The sequence below is a fragment of the Acinonyx jubatus genome, chromosome B3 (genome assembly GCF_027475565.1).
Source record: "Acinonyx jubatus isolate Ajub_Pintada_27869175 chromosome B3, VMU_Ajub_asm_v1.0, whole genome shotgun sequence".
NCBI classification, from domain to species: domain Eukaryota; kingdom Metazoa; phylum Chordata; class Mammalia; order Carnivora; family Felidae; genus Acinonyx; species Acinonyx jubatus.
This window is the reverse complement of record NC_069386.1, coordinates 31,761,835-31,780,674: the sequence shown is the minus strand read 5'-3', so window position 1 is coordinate 31,780,674 and position 18,840 is coordinate 31,761,835. Positions and strand designations below refer to the sequence as shown.

General features: G+C 43.6%; 1 protein-coding gene across 7 annotated transcripts in view; it reads right to left on the bottom strand.

Moving 5' to 3' along the window:
- Nucleotides 1–18,840, bottom strand: part of NPTN (neuroplastin) — a 73,409-nt gene that overhangs the window by 20,173 nt on the left and 34,396 nt on the right. For all 7 annotated transcript variants that reach the window (XR_008299043.1, XR_008299044.1, XR_008299045.1 and 4 more), the window contains exons 2-4: nucleotides 15,688–16,035; nucleotides 10,636–10,807; nucleotides 6,920–7,014 (exon numbers count right to left, since the gene is read on the bottom strand). Coding sequence is in view for 3 of the 7 variants with exons in the window: in XM_027067735.2 (XP_026923536.1) it covers nucleotides 6,920–7,014; nucleotides 10,636–10,807; nucleotides 15,688–16,035 (615 nt within the window). In the remaining 4 variants the exon portion in view is untranslated. The remainder of the gene's footprint in view (nucleotides 1–6,919; nucleotides 7,015–10,635; nucleotides 10,808–15,687; nucleotides 16,036–18,840) is intronic.

Sequence of the window (18,840 nt, the reverse complement as noted above, 5' to 3'; positions counted from 1 at the left end):
TGCCCTCTCAGGGAGGCAAGGAGGAAGAGAGAGACTTTTAAAGAGCTCACAGACCCACTTGGGAATTAACTGGCTCTCTCCCTTCATTAGTCACATACTCTAATGAAATTAGATAATGGATAGATATCCTTCCAGTATCCTAATGAATGGCAATACAGGGGCTCCAAAAGAGTCTTAGTTCCCCATCAACACCCAACCCGATTTCATTATCTGGGTCTGTGGGTGAGAACAACCTCATGCTCCTCAATACCTTCTGTTGCCTGACCAGCCTACACTCAGAGCAGAGCGTCCAGCTTCTCTGTCAGACTGGTGGCTGTAGAAAGTGTCCACTTAGGCAATGGAGTTATGTTCACCTGAAGCTGATGTTAAATACAGTTAAGCACGACAGAGCCGAGAAAGGGGTCATGGTATGGAGTTTCTTACATGGACTGCTTCTTTGGTGCTCACTTTTCAAAGCAAATTCATAACCTCACAACTCGTTTTCAAAGAAACTCTATCCTTAAAGGTGTCAATGAGTAGCCTGTTTCTAAGTAAACATACTATTCCATATGATGATCTCATTGCTACCTTTATGTAGCCTATCAGATCCCAAAGACACCTCATCTTGCTGTAGGCAAAATTAAGAGGCTTGGCTGAAGAAGGCAGAGATAACAGCAAGATTTACTGTTGGGGCACCTGGGTGGCTCAGTCGGTTAAGTGTCCGACTTCGGCTCAGGTCATGATTTCAGGGTTCATGGGTTTGAGCCCCGCATCCGGCTCTGTGCTGACAGCTCAGAGCCTGGAGACTGCTTCAGATTCTGTGTCTCCCTCTCTCTTTCAAAAATAAACATTAAAAAAAAAAAAAAAGATTTACTGTTAAGCCAAGGGCTAAGCCCAAGAAGCAATACGAGACTGGTCAGGATGGAAGCAAGGATGCTGGCTTGTGCTCAATAAGCCTTCTCTACACAGAGTAGATTCATCATCAACTGTAAAGATTAAAGCAGGGACTTGTGGGACTTGTGCTGCCTTCAGCAGATGAGGCTTTTCCCTTTCCTGCAGGAGAGAGCACTGAGTGGGTAGTAACTGAAGTCTCCTCTAAGACCATGATTCTAACCTCGGCTATATGCTATAATCACCCGAATGCTCTTAATAAAGCCTGATGTCAGACCACATTGCCTACACATTAAATCAAGTTTGAGAACCACTGCTTTCATACCCTTCCTCGCACCAGTGTTTGAGACAAGGCGACTGTAAGAAGGAGTGTCCCCTAAGACAGGAAGATGAGTGGAAGTATGGGGAACACTGAGGTGACATTCACAAAGTTGAGAAGGTGACACAGCCGCTACCATGAGGAAAAGAAGCTTAGAGATCATTTTCCTTTAATAACCCAACCTCTCATTTGTATCCATATAAGGGAACTACAGACTGCTGGAGCCTTACAGGACCTCCAAGACCATCTATCTCATCCTGCTTCATCCCATGCTTGTGGAAGCTGAGGCCCAAGGTAAGAGAGCAAACGGTTAGGGCCACAGCAAGTTTAATGGCAGGGGAGGATCAGAATCCGATTCCTCTAACTCTCAGTCCAAGGCCTTCTAACTGTTATATGCTGCACACAGTAACATGGCTTAGTGTTCAGGAGCACAGGTGAGAACCCACGTTCCACTCTTTACCTGCCACACCAGTTAAGTCATCTAATTCCTTTGAGTCTCCATTTTCTCCCCTGGAACGTAGGAATAACAACAGCATTTCCATCCAAAAGTTGTGAAGACTACTGGGAGGACAGAAACAGCAGTGCACCCAGAATGGCGCCTGGCATACAATGTGCAATGTTAGCCATTCTTATTCTTATTAATGAAGGTCAGGGTAGCACCATGAAAAGTATAGGTACGGTTATCTGGGCTGAAGTTGATGCTCAAAGTGTTCTAGAAGCTTCAAGGTATTATTATTATTTTGCTCTCGAAGACTTTTCAAGTATGGGCAATTCTGAGTCAGAACCAGCTTTGCCATCAGCTCTGACCTAAGGATGTCACAACCTCTAAGCGTCCTCACCTACCAAACTAGCTGCCTATCAAACAAATAAATAACCATGAGAACAATCTGCATGCTAAAGGGCCATACAGATGAGAGATATGTATTATTACTCTTAATGATATTCGGTGTCATCACCATGAGGTCCATCTCGGCCAGTCTGAACTGTAATGTATCATTTGTAAGGCCACACAACAGAGGAGGAAACAGGGATGCCAGACAAGGTCCCTTAAAGAGATCCTAACATTTAGTCATAATATTAAAATACAAAAAAAACTAAGAAGTATGGAGGGAAAAACAAGATCAGTCTTAGCTCTGGTACCCCCCCGAAGCCTGAAACTCACCCACAGTGCCCAGTGAGCAGGAAGAGATAATGAGCCTGATGAGACCCTAGACCCAGACCTTCGTAGGGCTGGGATGTACCTTTCACAAGAGGCAGTAGCATGTTTGTTGCAGAGGATATGATGACCACCAAAATCTTTTTCTAAAAACCGAATAAAATTGCATTTCCTTGTTTCTTGGATTAATCAAAATAACTGAGCGATGAGGATGGGGTTTAGGAGTCATGAGAGGGATTTCTTCCTTTTTGCAGATTTCACAGACATTTTTATGTGGTTTTTTTATGAGCACATTTTTTTAATTTTAGAAAAGGAAGAAAGGGGAAGAGGGAGAGAGTAAGAGTTAGAAAGGTTAAAGAATTACAGGAATAGAAAGTTCAATACTTATCCATTCACAAATGCTCTGTAATGAGCTGTGGACTCTCTGGAAGACATAAGCCTTGAAAAGTCAAAAAGCTGGGGAAAGAGATGCCTCCCCAGAGTTATCTAAGTGGATCCCCAGAGAGGCTGGGCTATGGGGCAGAGGTCCCACTAAGGTCTAGTCATTGCTGTTTCCTCTCCCCTGGCCAGCCCTGCTCCATCTTTCACCTCCAGCATCTGCTCAGGTCACCTGCTAGATACCTAAGAAATGTAATCCTAAACAGTAACAGTATCTTCCTGTTTACACTGTGCCTCATTCTTGGCCTTTAAGAAAAAAAAAAAGTGAAAGAAAAAAACCCTACTTCAGACGCAGGGCCTTCCCTACTACACGTAGATATTACCATCCTCAAAATTCCTTTCTTGACAGACTAAGGTGGAAAACACTGCCACCTCAGGTCTGTTCCAGGACACACACCCCTCCCTCGGATTCCTGCAGCCTTCTTTTCTCTTGCACACCACAAGTAACTCAAGATGTGCTGATCTGCTGCACAGTGCCCAGTTCTGGCCTAGTATAAACCCTTCACTCCCCACAGTGCTGAGCCCAAACAACACCCCAGGGAGGAGGTGCTGAAATGCAATAAAAGCCAAATGGGGAAGAAAAGCACTGAGTGCAGAACAGGTGCTGAAGAGATCTGTCTGGTGTAAATTCTATTGCCCTCACACGCCGAGTTAGTTAAACCATAAAGAAGACGCTCAAGAGACTCCTTTCAACAGAGGTCACTCATGTTCCTTAAATCTCTCTTGAGTACAACCACCTCTTACCTGTATTACTCAGATTTTTCAAGTCTTTATAGCTATAAAAAGGTAACTGTCTCTTACCCACCATAGAGGCACCAAGGAAATAAAACCAGAGTTTATATGAAAATGCTTTGGGAATCAATCAACCTCTCTCTCTCTCTTTCCCTCTCCCTCCCACCTTGGCTCCTTCTCTTTCCATCTCCCTCCCTCCCTCTCTCTCAATGCAAGGCATTGGGTTGGCAACCACAACCACCTAGCTTAGAATATGATCCTGGGGCACCCCCAGGGTGGCTTAGCCACCTGGGGTGGCTTAGTCAATTAAGCGTCTGACTCTGGATTTCAGCTCAGGTCATTACTTCATGAGTCGTGAATTCAGGCCCGAGTCGGGCTTTGTGCTGACAGTGCAGAGTCTACTTGGGATTCTCTCTCTCTCCCCCCTCTCTTTGCCCCTCCCCCACTCACTCTCTTTCTCTCTCTCTCGAAAATAAATAAATAAACTTTAGGGGTGCCTAGGTGGCTCAGTCGGTTAAGCATCCAACTTTGGCTCAGGTCATGATCTTACAGTTCATGGGTTCAAGCCCCACATCAGGCTCTGTGCTGACAGCTCAGAGCCTGGAACCTGCTTCAGATTCTGTGTCTCCCTCTCTCTCTGCTCCTCCCCTACTTGCACTGTCTGTCTCTCTCTCAAAAATAAACAAACATTAAAAAAAATTTTTTTTTTAAAGAATATGATCCTGGGCCTATAGCAAATCTTTTTGAAGCTAAACAGAAAAACTCAAATGTTCAGTCTTTTCCATACTAAACTAAGGATCACCTGTAAGACATTAAATGTTCAATTGTCTTCTATCCAGGTATTAGGGGACAGAAAGGAGAAAGACTGGAATTCCCTGTGAATTTTCTTGAGAGACTAACATATCTGTCCAAGCTAATCACAGCATATGCTTAGGATTCTATGAAAGAGAATTTTCTTAAGGTCTACTCCTTTAAAACCAGGATAGTACCACCTGCCCAATCTTCCTCGCAGAGCTGTTGTCAGTAAAATGCAACAGCACACATCTCGCGCAGTCACGATAAGATGCCATGGAGTGTTTTAACTTCCTCTGAAATCACTCCTGCTTGCAGCCTCCCATTCTCTGCCCCCCAGCCCACCACCTCCTATCTGCTAAAGACAATGTGAGGAAAGATGCTGCCTCAGGGGCCACTGAAGCCCACCTCTCAAGCAGCCAAGCCAATGGGAAACCTCTTCTGTCTCTACTCCTGAAAGTTCTACTAGAAATCATTAGAGCCCAATCAGCACTATCACAGGGAAGCCAGGACTAGGAACTGCATGTAACCACCCTTTAGGTTTGGGGAGGGTGGCTAACTACACACACCACTTTCCCTCCCTCGCCCATCCTGCTACCTCCATACTTGGACGCTGTGCCAAAGGCTCAGCCTGGAATGCTGCAGGGCCTCTGGTCTCTTGTGGAGGAGTAAAACATCTCCCCATGCAGGCCAGCTCACCCAGGTGAGGAAAGATACATGGCAGGCTTAGAGAAAAGGCGACTTCTCACACCTTCATCCTCATGTTGAACAAATGTGCCATCCTTCAAAAACAGAGATAAACCCAGATCCCTCCAAGAAAAGACCTGAATTAATCAAAGCCCACATTCTCTGGCTGGTGTGGACTATTACCAGGCCATCATGACTAAACCCTTTCAGGCATTTAGAATTCAACGTGGCAGCTGGAAGAGACACTGGCTGTCCTTACGTCAACTTACAAATTAGGGCTGGGTCACCAAGACACTACTTTCATTTAATAACAGATCACTGAAACTTGGAATCTAAGCCTTTCTTTAATCTGAATTTCTAGTCTTCTAAATATTTTAAGAAAGATCTGATACTTGCTATTATAGGACCTTCCCATTTACTAAATTTATCCTTCCAGCTGCTAAGGATCACCCAAGGATTTGAAGAACAAATCCGTATCCTTCCTGAGCAAAATAAAGACTGAAAAAAATCTGGGGCGCCTGGGTGGCTCAGTCGGTTGAGCGTCTGACTTCAGCTCAGGTCATGATCTCATAGCTTGTGAGTTCGAGCCCCGCGTCGGACTCTGTGCTGACAGCTCAGAGCCTGGAGCCTGCTTCAGATTCTGTGTTTTCCCCCTCTCTCTGCCCCTCCCCTGCTCATGCTGTGTCTCAAAAATAAATAAAAAGATTAAAAAAAATGTTTTTTTAAACATGAAAAAAATTTAAGAACCCTCATTTCTTCAGTCTGACCTCAAACAGCAACCCCACCTCCCCCTGGTCATTTTATAAAATGGAAAAACATGGGATTGAGAATCAAGATCCGGGTTCTAATGCTAGCTCTGCCACAAACCACTCTGTGAGCCAGAGTTCATGGCTGTACTTTTCTGGGTCTCAGCTGCTTCTTTGAAATAACACAGGAAAGGCGGGATTCATGATGTTATGTTAAGTAGCTTCAACTTTTACAGTTTTCTTGGCCCTTTTGGGAACTTTTAGCTACAGCTGCATCTTTAAGATGCCATGCACCCAGAGTTTCTATTAAAATTCTAATGAATGGGGCACTTGGGTGGCAACAAACTTCAGCTCAGGTCATGATCTCACGGCTTGCTACTGTCAGCGCAAAGCCCACTTCAGATCCTCTGTCCCCTTCTCTCTGCCCCTCCCCCGCTTGTTCTCTCTCAAAAATAAAACAAACACTAAAAAAAATTCTAGGGGCGCCTGGGTGGCGCAGTCGGTTAAGCGGCCGACTTCAGCCAGGTCACAATCTCGCGGTCTGGGAGTTCGAGCCCCGCGTCAGGCTCTGGGCTGATGGCGCAGAGCCTGGAGCCTGTTTCGGATTCTGTGTCTCCCTCTCTCTCTGCCCCTCCCCCGTTCATGCTCTGTCTCTCTCTGTCCCAAAAATAAATAAACATTGAAAAAAAAAAAATTCTAATGAATTATCCACAAATAGTTTATGTTCTGCACACTGTACTTTGCCAAATCCTTCTGGCCCATTGGAGATCTGTGTAATAATATTTGTATGGCACTATTTGCTCGAAAACATTTACATAGGTTGAACCATACGAAGCTGCCAACATTCAAACTTTTACCAGACAAAAACAGCAATTTAATATGGTTCAAACTACTACATTAACTTATTTATTCCTCCTTACAACCCCACAAGGTAGATTTTGCAAATGAGGAAACAGGAGCACAAAGAATCTAATAACTTGCCATAGTCACACAGCTAACAGATGATGGGGTTTGGATTTAAACTTGGGCAGCTGAACTCCTGAGCGTGTAGTCCTACCATAATGTTATATTGCCTCCCATAATGGGAACAAGAACAGCCTGAAGACTGGGAGTCCAGAACAAGGTAGTGTCTCAGAAGGAGAGGGAGAGGCTCACACTGCAGCCTCTGTTGGGTTGTACCTTTCACTTCAATGGTGGCATTTGCTTTAGGAGCACTGACAAAGTGATATACACAGTGGTATTCGCCTGAATCCTCAGCTCTCGGCTTATTGATCCTGCAGAGATGAGAAAAAAAATCAAGTAAGGAAGCTGGGAACAAATATACAACAAAATATACAACAAAAGAAGAATCAAGAGGGTAACCAGGGACTCTCCTCTCCAAACTGTGTCCCTGAATGCAACTCCCCTCCTCCTAACTAAAAGCAAAAGCCTCCCTCCATGAAACATTAATGCTTTACTCCTTACTGGGAGTAAGATAGAATACAAAGATAGAATGATACATGGTCTCTAACCTTAAACAAGCAATCAAAATAGAGGGCTGTACAAAATACTATGGACTATATTTAGATATAGAGGATGGAGCCATCACCAAAAACTTTTTGCTCACCTTGTGGTTCTAGTCAAATAAATAAGAGTAGAAAAAAGCACACCTTTTTCTGTGTTTCCCTAAAGACCCTTGTACTTCTCATCTTGTTCTTCCCACCCTGTATTTCAGTAGCATGCCTTTCAATAAGTCTACTCACCAACAGGACCCAAGGGATAGTTTAAAAAAAAAAAAAAAATCCGCCATCACAGCACCAACCGCAGAGAGGCAAATACACTTTTAATGCTTAAGTGCAGCTAAAACTCCACAGCACTGCATAATCTGTCTGTCGTACCCTCACCTCAGCCACTTTCTAGCCCTGCTGGGCTCTTTTCAGTTTTTCAACGTGTCACACTCGTTCCTATCTCAAAACCTTGACACAAGGGGCGCCTGGGTGGCTCAGTCGGTTGGGCGGCCGACTACAGCTCAAGTCATGATCTTGTGGTCTGTGAGTTCGAGCCCCGCATCAGGCTCTGTGCTGACAGCTCAGAGCCTGGAGCCTGCTTCTGATTCTGTGTCTCCCTCTCTCTCTGCCCCTTCCCTGCTTGCTCTCTCTCTCTCTCAAAAATAATAAACATTAAAAAAAAAAAGTTAAAAAGAAAAAAAGCCTTGACATGAGATGTTCCTTTACAGAGAATAGTCTTCCCATCAATCTTAGCCTACTTTTGCATCAGTCTCGGCTCACATCACTTCTTCCTACCCCCCAATCTAAGTGACATCCCCTCCATGATATTATCTCTAATACTACAATGCCATTCTTCACAAGCATTCACCACAACATGTAATTATATGTTTATGCAATTGTTTGATGAATGTCTAGTTTCCCAACAGACCAAGTTCTATGTGGACAGGCACTGTTTATTTTGTGAACAGATCTACACCCAGCTCATGGCCTCGCTGGAATATAGCAGGGGGATGAATAAAAAAACGAGTAAATGATGGAGTGAATGTAAATTCAGAATGCACAGCTGTGCAGAGATCCCAACCAAGGTAAGTAGAGGGACAAGGAGGACTGTAGGAAGTATGTATGGCCAGAACAGCACTTCCTCTGAATTCACAAGGTGATCCTTAACAAGCTGTCTTGCCCCTAATGACCAACTTCACACCAGCTCAGCACACTATGGCCTACACACACCCCCAAACATATGCAGAAAGGCTGGTGTGTAATTACCGAAAACAGAGAAATCCACATCTGATAACCATTATACGGATCCTGCTCTTTTACTCAGTGGTTAAAACAGAGAACTTGCAATGGTCAAAGCTCCACTGCACTAGTTAATGCCTGAGAAAAACTCAGAGAAACCTTGACCACTGAGTGGCCGAACATATTTATCCACCTTACTGTTCAATCGCAAAAAAGAAACACGGGTTACTAGACCACGGATGAGGAGAGACACACAGTCTATCCCCAGGACTGTCTCAGCATACCCATGGCAACCTAATATTCTAAGAGGAACTGCCAAGAGTCTTCTAAACCTCATACAAGTGGCTCTTCTTAAACCAATATCCTCCCAACTGGAAAACAGACACAAGTCAGCTGCTCTTAGCAAATGTTCCAGAGTTTGGAGAAAGAGCAGCAGCTATATCTTCAGAGCTCAGACTGACTCTATGTTCCTTGAAAAGACTTAGAAAGATGACTCCCAAGCTTGAGCCCATGCCTATGGGCTCAAAATCTCCCTACAACATTCCCGTCAACTAGCTACTGGGAAACAACGCAAATGGAAAACGTCCCCTACAGCTGAGCAGGAGCAGGGTCTGAGACTGGCTCCATGGCTGACCAAACTAACAGGTGGCTCAAGGGCTCATCAGCTGTTTTTTTGTTTTGTTTTTTTCTTCCACAAAATGTGGGAGAACACAGATTCCTTGAAAAACGGACAATGCAGAACACTCCTGGAGAGCTTCAAATAAACTAAGAGGAAGAAGAAAAAAGAGGAAGAAGAGGAGGAGGAGGAGAAAGAGGAAGGGGAAGAAGGGGAGGAGGAGCAAGGGGGAGGAGGAGGAGCAAGGAGGAGAAGGAGGAGTGAGGGGAGGAGGGGGAGGAGGAGCAGGAGGAGCAGGAGGAGCAGCATTTTATAAAGTCAGGCTCAAATTTATAGTTACAGTTCAAATCTATATGGGTGACATAATACAAGACCCATGTCTGGTACCTTGAAAGAGTTGTTAAAAAATACAAACTTGTAAAACTAAGAAACAGACCAGGAATATATATATGCCTTTCATTCCACCAAACACTTCTATTTGATTAACGTTTTCCAAACTATGAGAATACAGCTGAGGCTGTATTTCCAATTTAATATGAGAAGAAACTACAGTCGAGACAGATTAGCTTGCCACTAAAATGGCAGGGGGAAAAAAAATGACCTAGATTCTAGAAAGTCAGAAGACCTGGAACCAACCCTTGCTTCTGTAATTTACTAGATACAGTATTTGGCCTGGAAAACAGTCATTACTCTTGGAGTTTTAGCTTCCTCACTTGAGAAAAGGAGGAAGATCCAGAAATTAATGTGGGTCAATAAATAAGGGGTATGAAAAGATCTCAATTTTGCAAAATACTGCAGAATGTCCTTGCTACTACTGGGTACACAAGTCTTCCTGATCTCACTCCAGTGCACTCTTTCTTCTCACTGCATAATCCTGCCAAACAGGATTAGCCGATCCTTTTCGGGATTAGGTTTTAAACACAAACTATTCTGAAAGGTGAGGTGCCATGTGTTCTAGATATTACAAAAAAGCACCAAATGTTTGGGTGCCAGGTTAACCTCAGCCAGCAAATATCCCCCCTTTCATCAAAGGATGTTTACAGGCTACTAAACTTATTCCAGATCATTAAAGAGCCCTATATCCACCGGTCTTGATCTGGTTATGGTCATATTAATCACTCCTAAAAGGTAACTCACTAGGAATTCTACCCAATGGCGAAAGATCACTTACGGTGTTCTTGCTCTAAGAGTCCTAAAGCAGATTTCAATCTGATTCCTCAAAGCACTGAATTAAGTCAAGGGACCTGCATTCAAGTTCTGACTTTCCTACTGACTAGCATGGTTACCCTGAGCAAATCACACCTTATGCCCTCCGTTTCTCTATTATCATAATGAGAGGAACACCTAGAGCTCTCAAGCCTAGCTATTCATTGGACTCCGTCGGAAATCTTTAATAGGTTCCTGGGCCTCACCCGACACACTGGATTAGACTCTCCAGAGAAGGACCATATATATCTTATGTGTCTCCTACGTAACATAATTATGGATTATGAATGTCCATAGTAAGTTCACTGCTCCCTCCCATCTTCCTAGGAGCTATTAGTCCCTCTCACCTGTATTCCGTGTTGCTGGCATTCTTGCGAGTGGCAGTCAGCTCTACCCCATTCTTTGTCCAGTAGCTGTATGTAAGGGTGTGAGAGCTGGAAGTGAGGTTACACTGCAGAGTGACGGGAAGAACAGGGCTGTCTCGAAGAATGACCTCTTCACTGGTGACAATCCGTGGCTCTGTAATAAGAGTGCACAGTGATAGGGAGCCACAGCCTTCTGTTCTCTGTAGCCCTGGCCTGAGAATTGGATGGGGTAGGATGGGGAGACTAGAAGAAGAGGGAGGGCAGACAGGACCACATGAGGAATTTCACTTTACCAGTTTGGAGGAAGTCAAGAAAGGAAAAACAATGATTATAAGCAAATGACCACTAGCGCAGACAACAGCCTGAAGACCAGTTGGCCTAGACGTGAAAAGAATGGGAGTATTATGGGTACTTATACTGGCAACAATCCACTTACACTTTTAACACCACGGTTTTATGATATAAGAACCACCAACCAATTCAGCTTCAATTAGAAAACCAGGCTCCACCTTGCAGTTCTGAAGACAAAGGCAGTATCATTTATATAACTAATAAACTCCCTATGGAGTCACTAGGCCTTGGAACAGTAATTTCTATAATTAGATAATACATGTATGGCTTTTCCCACATTTAATTCTGATAAACCTATGGCAAATCAGCCATGGCCATTAATTATGCAGAAAAAGTGTAGATCCTTAAAAGCAAATTTCCTGCCAGAAGTCTATTGTATTTTCCAAAATATGCCACGGGAAAATTCTTAAGGAATCATCACAGTTCTTCTCTCCAGCCCATATTTATTCCCAAAACAAAACCTTTTCAGAATTCCTGTTTAAAACACATTCCACTGTGGAGATAATATAACTAGAATGCAGTATGTGTTGGTATCATGGGCTGTAAACATTTTAGAGCTGAGAGGCCCTTAGAGTTCACTAAACCCCACTCTTGAAGAGCTAGAGACAGAAAATGGCTTGTACAAGGCCATAATTATTATTAGTGGCAAAGCTGGGCCTAGAACACACATCTGACTGAATTCTCTACCTCTGCCTCCCTTTCCCGGCCCCAAATCCCCCCACACACTTTCCACCCTACAGCAAGTTACATACTTCATCTTCTGGTTCTATCCTGGGCTTAGATAACCTGGGGTCATTAGTTTAGAATCTACAAAAATAACCTATTTGACCCAAATACTAGAACACATTGAGCAGAAATTCTGTAAGGCACACTCTGTCATTCCTGGAAGGTTCATCCTTAAAGCCCTTTGAATTCCACCACTATATGAAAGTCAAGATGTTTGTTTGCCGTCTTTTTGTTGTTGTTACTTATCTCTAATCTTTTCCCACACTTAAACATTTTCAGGTAAAGTCTAAACTTTTCCCATCCACCATTAGAGGTATTTCTTCCTCTTTTATCCTTTTTCCACTTTTTCTCAGAAATTCTTGACTAGCTTCCCATTTCCCTGCCGCTGGCAACTCTGTAGCAGCAACCTAACACCATTTTACGCAGTATAGTGCTGACTCTTAACTCTTGAGGACAGAACTGTCTCCCTTCACTGGAACTAAACCTTGTTCACTGTGCAGGGAGGAGGATAGTATGGAGCAGTCATGGGACACTTGAAAAACATAATGCCCAAGGACCTCCTAATCAATGCAACATTTCTGACTGTAGACTCGTATCAAAGAACACTGTGGCAAATAAAGCAAATCCTCAAGTTTCTTCAATTAAATTGCCTCTCACTATTTTCTGACTCTGGCAAAAGGATAATGGTTATCTTCCATTCAGCACTGATCCTTACTGGTGACATCAAACAGGGTCTCTATGTACAGATAATGGAGGCATAGCAGCCACTAAGACAGAAGCAGATGCATGTAAACACGTTAGCGCAGTGGTGTCCCATGGTTTCCAAAACACACTGGACAGAAGCCAAATCCCTGGGCCTTTAAGTCGAGCAGAACGGCTGCAAACCCTGCAACGGAAGGCGCACACACACCATCAGCAGAAAGCACCACAATTCCAAGAAAAATCAAAACCAAGCAAAAACAAAAACAAAAACAAAAACAAAAAAAAAAAGAGAGAGAGAGAACCAGTACTCCACAGAAATTAAAAATATAAAGGCAACATTAAAACCCAAACACACTTTTAGGTTTTTACTAAATTTTTATTATCCGATTTTATTTCCTGTCCCATTTGGGACTCTCCTTCTGGTTCTTCTTCTCAGACTGCACTGAGAAAGGGTAAACTCTGAGAATGAGGCCAAGAGCTTCTAGATGTTTAAACACAAGGAGGCCAAAATAAATGCTACTCTTACCTGTGACGATGCAAATGCCCACTGCAGCTCAGGGAGATTAAGAAGTTGATGAGAGCAACCTGGTAGACTTTCTGCCAAGAATTCTTGGAAGGCAAAGGAAAGCACTTTTCCCCTTAAGTGTTAAAGATCCAGGAGAGAGTCAGCTGGGAGCAAGTGGATAATTTAAATAGGTTTAAATATGATTCTGCACCATAGGAAGGTTGTGGGGTGTGGTACCTCCCTCCAATGATCGCTGTATATGGAAACCAGTGCTAACCCAAGCTCCTTGGCCATGGTGCCACATCTGCATTCTGCACCAGGATGAAGGTGGAGCTTTTGTTTCTGTGGCCCAGCAATGCCCATGAAAGTCCAAGAGAGATGAACATTTAGGAGAAGCCCCAAAATTTTTGCCTGCCACTGACTCCCACAGAGAAGCAGTGGATGGGAGACCCCTACCCTCACCGTCACACATGTGTAGAACATGCTATGGCCAGGGAGATACCCTAAAAACTGGGCATATTTCTCATCCTGTCTTACTTTACTCAAGGAGTTCTGGGGGGAAATACTGTCAAGGAGTCATTTTAGAAGACTTCAACCTCCTCCTGGAGGCAAATGTCCTTGGGATGCTAAGATCATAAAATCCAATTAGAGTGAAATCAGGGTGTTTTTTAAAAGTAGCATCAGCATCTTGGCTCTCTAAAACAGTTAACTAGAATTAACTGATTGATGGGGAAGTCTGGGATGAGACTGAATCAGGGTTTGGTTCAACCACATGCAGACACTTCTAAGTTAGGAAGTTTATTTCCAAGTAAACTGGAGAAATGTTATGTATTCTCAGGATTGGTAGTAAGTACCCCAAAGACTCATCTTCTTCTAGCCCCAAGACATGACCTCTTAACTATGAGTCTACTTGAGTCAAGCTCCTGGAAGTACAAATACCAAATGCCCAGCCCAGTCCATGCCTACAAACTTCTGCAGGTCTTTGTGGCCATTTGGGTAATTCTGCTTTTATAAGGAAAGGAGCAGGGGGGCAGGAGAAGGAAGCGTGCAAGGGAAAAATTGTTAAATAAAAGGAAAATCGCTGGGTTAATATTCCCCATTTTCACATAGACAAGGTTTTCTTTTCCCCTTTCCAGAAGCAGGTTCTCTGATTGAACAGTGCCAGCTGCAGCAGCCTCTCCTACCTCTTCCCGAAGGCCTCTTCTCTCCATAAGCATCTTCTAAGGAACTATGAAGGACAGACAACTAACTTGCTATCTTCCATATTAAGTACATAGATATTCAGGGCCCATATCCTATTAATCCCTGTGTTACTACCAAATTCCTCTGTTCTTACTATTTTTACTTACTCTTTCTAAATCAATCAGTTCTTTAAGCCAGAACTGGCTACAGGTCTGAGTTCTTAAAAGAGAAGGTGAAAACTCCAGAGGATCATTCCATTAAGTAGAGTATGCTCCCTCAATTACAATCAGGTCAGATGTGGGGCTAGAACTCTTCCTGGTCAGGAGCCCTGGCTCTATGGTGGCTTTTCCCTCCCTCTCCTTGCCTCTATACAAGTAGCAAGACACTTGCTAGAAAGAGAGGTGGCCACAAAAGTCCCTGTGTCTAATGTCTTACTTATAGCTGACACAACAGATGAAGAGAAGAATTCTAAGCCAGCCGCTTAGCTTTCCCTCATCACTTAGTTGGACGTTAGTTTCTTCTTTTTTCAAAACACAAGAAAAGGCCAGTGTGAATGGCTTCCAAACTATTTCTAGGGTTGCCAGCTTCTGGGAAGAGGAGCACTGTGCCAACAGTCAGTCATCAGAGTCAAACTATCTGTGAACAGGAAGCAGATGCAACTCTGACTCTGAAACAGCATGATGGGGTTTAAAAAAAAAATACTTTGCAGCTTGTGTCACCTGGTGCCTAACAGCAAGACACATGGAGGAAATCTCAGACTACTGCTTTTAAAAGAACAGGAGACTGGATGGGCAGAACCAGTAAGGAGTGTGCTGCTGTAGTGCAGGGCTGTTATCAGAGAAGCACGTGCCACTGTTTTAGAAAAGAAAAAGAGCTGGAACTATGGAAATATCCAAGCTTACATGCCACCCAACAACCAAAACACACCATCACACCGCACCTATGGCGACATTCCCATCACAGAACAGGATGACACCAAGTCACAGTGAGGGAAGAAGCTGGGCAGACACAAACTTAAAATCATAGAGGTGAAGGCAGCTATTCAGAGAGCTTCAAACAGATGAACAGAAGAAATAAAAAGTAGTTAGACTGGGGAGAGAAACAAAAATAAAAAGGCACCAGAGAATAAATCAGCAAAAGGATAGCAGGAAACCTACTACAAAATTAAAGGGGAGGGAAAGAAACAATTCAACACTACTACCCTGGTTTAACTGCCTGGTCTTGTGAGTTTTAGGTGGTTTTCTGAGCCTCCCCAGTTCTCCCTCCCCACCTCTTCCCAATGCAGATGATTTTGGACAGGCACGGATTTCCCCAAATTCTTTGTTCCTGAGGAGAAAGACACAGAGAAGGGTTGGGGGATGAGGGAGGTAGAAAGGACGGCAAAGAAAAAAAAAGTTGCCACAGATGTTTTTATACACTACAACCAGAAGGGTCGTGGGTTTGAAAAAACGAAGACAAGGGGTGGGGTGAGCGATCATACTGGGGAAGAGGGAAAGGAAGCAGAAGGGAAGGGTCATTGGGCCACCTCTAATGACTACAGTACTACTACTGTAGGGTGCTGGACTCACTCTGAAGGACGCTTATGGTGGCCTGGGCTCGAATCCATGTTATGGAGGGATTTTGCCTCAAGTCATTCCTCTTGGGGTCGTTGCTGGCCCTGCACTCGTAAGTCCCAGAGTCCTCCAAGGTGAGCCGGGTTATTCTCAGCACACTCACGCCGTTTGACCCGTAGGCGGTGTTTACGGTGACACGGCGCTTCCGAGCACCGTCCCACAGCTGTCTGAAAGACTCTGCCCGGTTGACTTCTGCGTACCACCACTGGATCTCTGGCGTGGGGCTCCCGACCACGTCACAGTACAGCTCAAAGGCGTCCCCAGTGAGCTTAGTTTCTGACATGGGCGACTTGACAAACCCAGCTAGAGGGAGGGGGAGCAGGAATGCAGTGACAGGCCAAGCAGAAAAAAAAGAATCAACAGGTGTTAATAGTAATTTAAAGAAAAGAAAAAAGCAAATGAGTTGCAAAGAACAAAAAGGATTCATTTTTAAACTATAAAGATATAAAGAGACAGTAAATAGCATTTCATACAAGCTTTTAGAAGAAGAACCACCCTGGGAAGCTTATGAAGCAAAGGCAGGCTAATTACAAGCTGGGGCAGCCCAGGTGCTAGCCAGGCAGAAGCAAGCCCACTGGAAAGCATTTTAGCAATGGGCCCAGTTGGTAGGAATGAGAAAGCCTCAGGTCTCAGGGAAGAGTATCTTTCCTTAGAGCACAAACCATTACCTTTTCAAATTCAGGCAAGTGATGAAAGATAAACACAAGTGGCAGTAGTTCTATATGCCAAGTCAGGATCTCTCTTTTGGATGGGGGAATACTTTGTCCGAGATGCAATGTCTTTTGTGGGCCTCAACAAGAAATATTAACTGACCTAATGACACCTTCTCTTGGGAATCAGGGTCCAAATTTCAACCGAAAAGGTAGCATAATTCTCTCTCATACAGGATTCCATCCTGAGTTCAGCACAGACTTCCCCCACATCCTATTCTTCCCTGGGCCTGTGGCAAACAAACAACCCAGCGGTCTGTGATTAGGTAGCCTCTACCCGAATGCAGACATTCAGGCACAGGTAAATAAGACAGTCTGTACACTTCAGAGTGAGAATTACGATGGGTGTCAGCTCAGGAGTGGAACCAACGGTAGCATCAACCCAACTCATTGCCAATGCAGAGACTATACCTTCCACAATTCTGTGAGTTCATACAACTAGAAAACTCTCCCGAAAAGTGAGTCTTCAAAATAACTATGGTACTTGACAGTCTCTGTCTACGTAGTTCAGTAGCCTAGCCCCCAGAGTCCAGCTCATAAAGAATAAGAAATGTATAATGATGAATTAAATTAAATTCTATGGTGAAGGCTAGGCCTCAACATCATTGCCAGGCATTTCCCAGGAACTAAAGTTGATGCCTATTTCCACTTGTCCAGAATTTGCTTTAGGTTACACTCCCATAAGACAAGGTGGCAATGGCAGAGACAGAGTAGAAAACCCAAGCTTATTTGAAGAACCTGGAGTGGGGTCCATAGTAAATTAAATCACAGTGCAAGCATACTCTCTCTCACCCATTTACGCCACCCAGGGTCCAGCAGCATTTCTACCATTTCAGGCAGGATTCTAGGATACAGGGCAAGAAGCTACAAGAGGTACTCTCAGTGGCTGGGCAATTTCTCCTGGGACCAAGCTGGTCCCTCTGCAGGGAGGGGGGGGGGGGGGGTCTACCCACATCAGATTAAATACATTTCAGAGGGAAAGTATGAATTAAATGGAACAGTTTTCCTACAGTCCAGAAGCCAAGGACATAATGGAGCTGCCTGAAAATGGAGGTTGCTAAGTGGAAAATTTTCTGTTTATATCCATAGAAGTATTTGCCTTTGTAGATAAACTCCACGTTATGGACCTCAGAACCCTAAGAGAAGTAGTATACTTATTCAATAGAGGTCAAGACCTCCAAATTCATACTAGCCTTTCAATTCATAAAACATACAAAATGTGGGGAGGATAGGAATCCAGTAACTAACAGCCTTAGACTAAATGTTCTACCTTGCAAATACTATTCTAAACTACCTATTCAAATTGTGTCAGTTCCTTGTAAGGAACTATCTACCAGAGGCTCCAAGAAGCCAAAAAGATGTCATTGTCAGATGCAAAGGAAGTTTCGGAATTTGAGAAAGGAAACACCAACCCCCAGCAATGAAAACCTGAGCTCACTTCCAGGTAAAGTGGTAATAAAGGACTAATGTCTTAATCTCAAAACCTGCCACCTGCCAACCTGTCAAAGTCGATGCCAACTAATATAGAAGGCTAGCTAAAGGAAGCTGGTTCCATTCATTTTACTATTGGTTTAACCACACCATGGAAAACTGATTATCAGTAAACCCCTAAGGAGCAGTAAAGAGGAGTACTCTATTTTAATCACACTCTCGATCATTAAGTGGAAATTACGAGTGCTCTTATTCTCACATTCTCTGTGAACTGGGAGAGTTTATGCCCTCTCAAACACTGATTATGCACAAATCATCCTCGACTTAGCGATGGTGTTACATCCTAATAAACCCATTGTAAGTTGAAATTTTAAGTAAAAAATGCATTTAATACACCTAACCTATTGAACATCATAGCATAGCTTAGCCTAGCCTACCTTAAACATGCTCAGAACACCTACATTAGCCTACATACAGTTGAGCAAAACCAAATAACACAAGCCTGCCTACTTTACAAGAAAGTGTCGAATATCTAACATAATTTGTTGAATGTTGTACTGAGAATGAAAAACAGAATGGCTGTATGAGTCCAGAACAGTTTTAAGTTTATCGGTTGTTTACCCTCATGGTAGCATGGCTGTCTGGGAGCTACAGCTTGCTGCCACTGCCCAGCACTGTGACGGAGAAATGTACAGATCACTGCCTAGGAAAAGATCAAAATTCAAAATATGGTGTCTACTGAATACATTATCATTTTTGCACCATCATAAAATTGAAAAACTTTAAATTGAACCACAGTAAGTCAGGGACCATCAACTTGATTATGCTCTAGAAATCTGTTAGTGGGTTTTTGTATTTTTTTTCCCCTTCTGAAATGCAGGCTGGCATTTAAACCTCTTTATCAATCTAGTGACCATGCTAATGTGAAGGGAATGCCTGCAAGTATGTAAAGAACCCCAAGAACCCA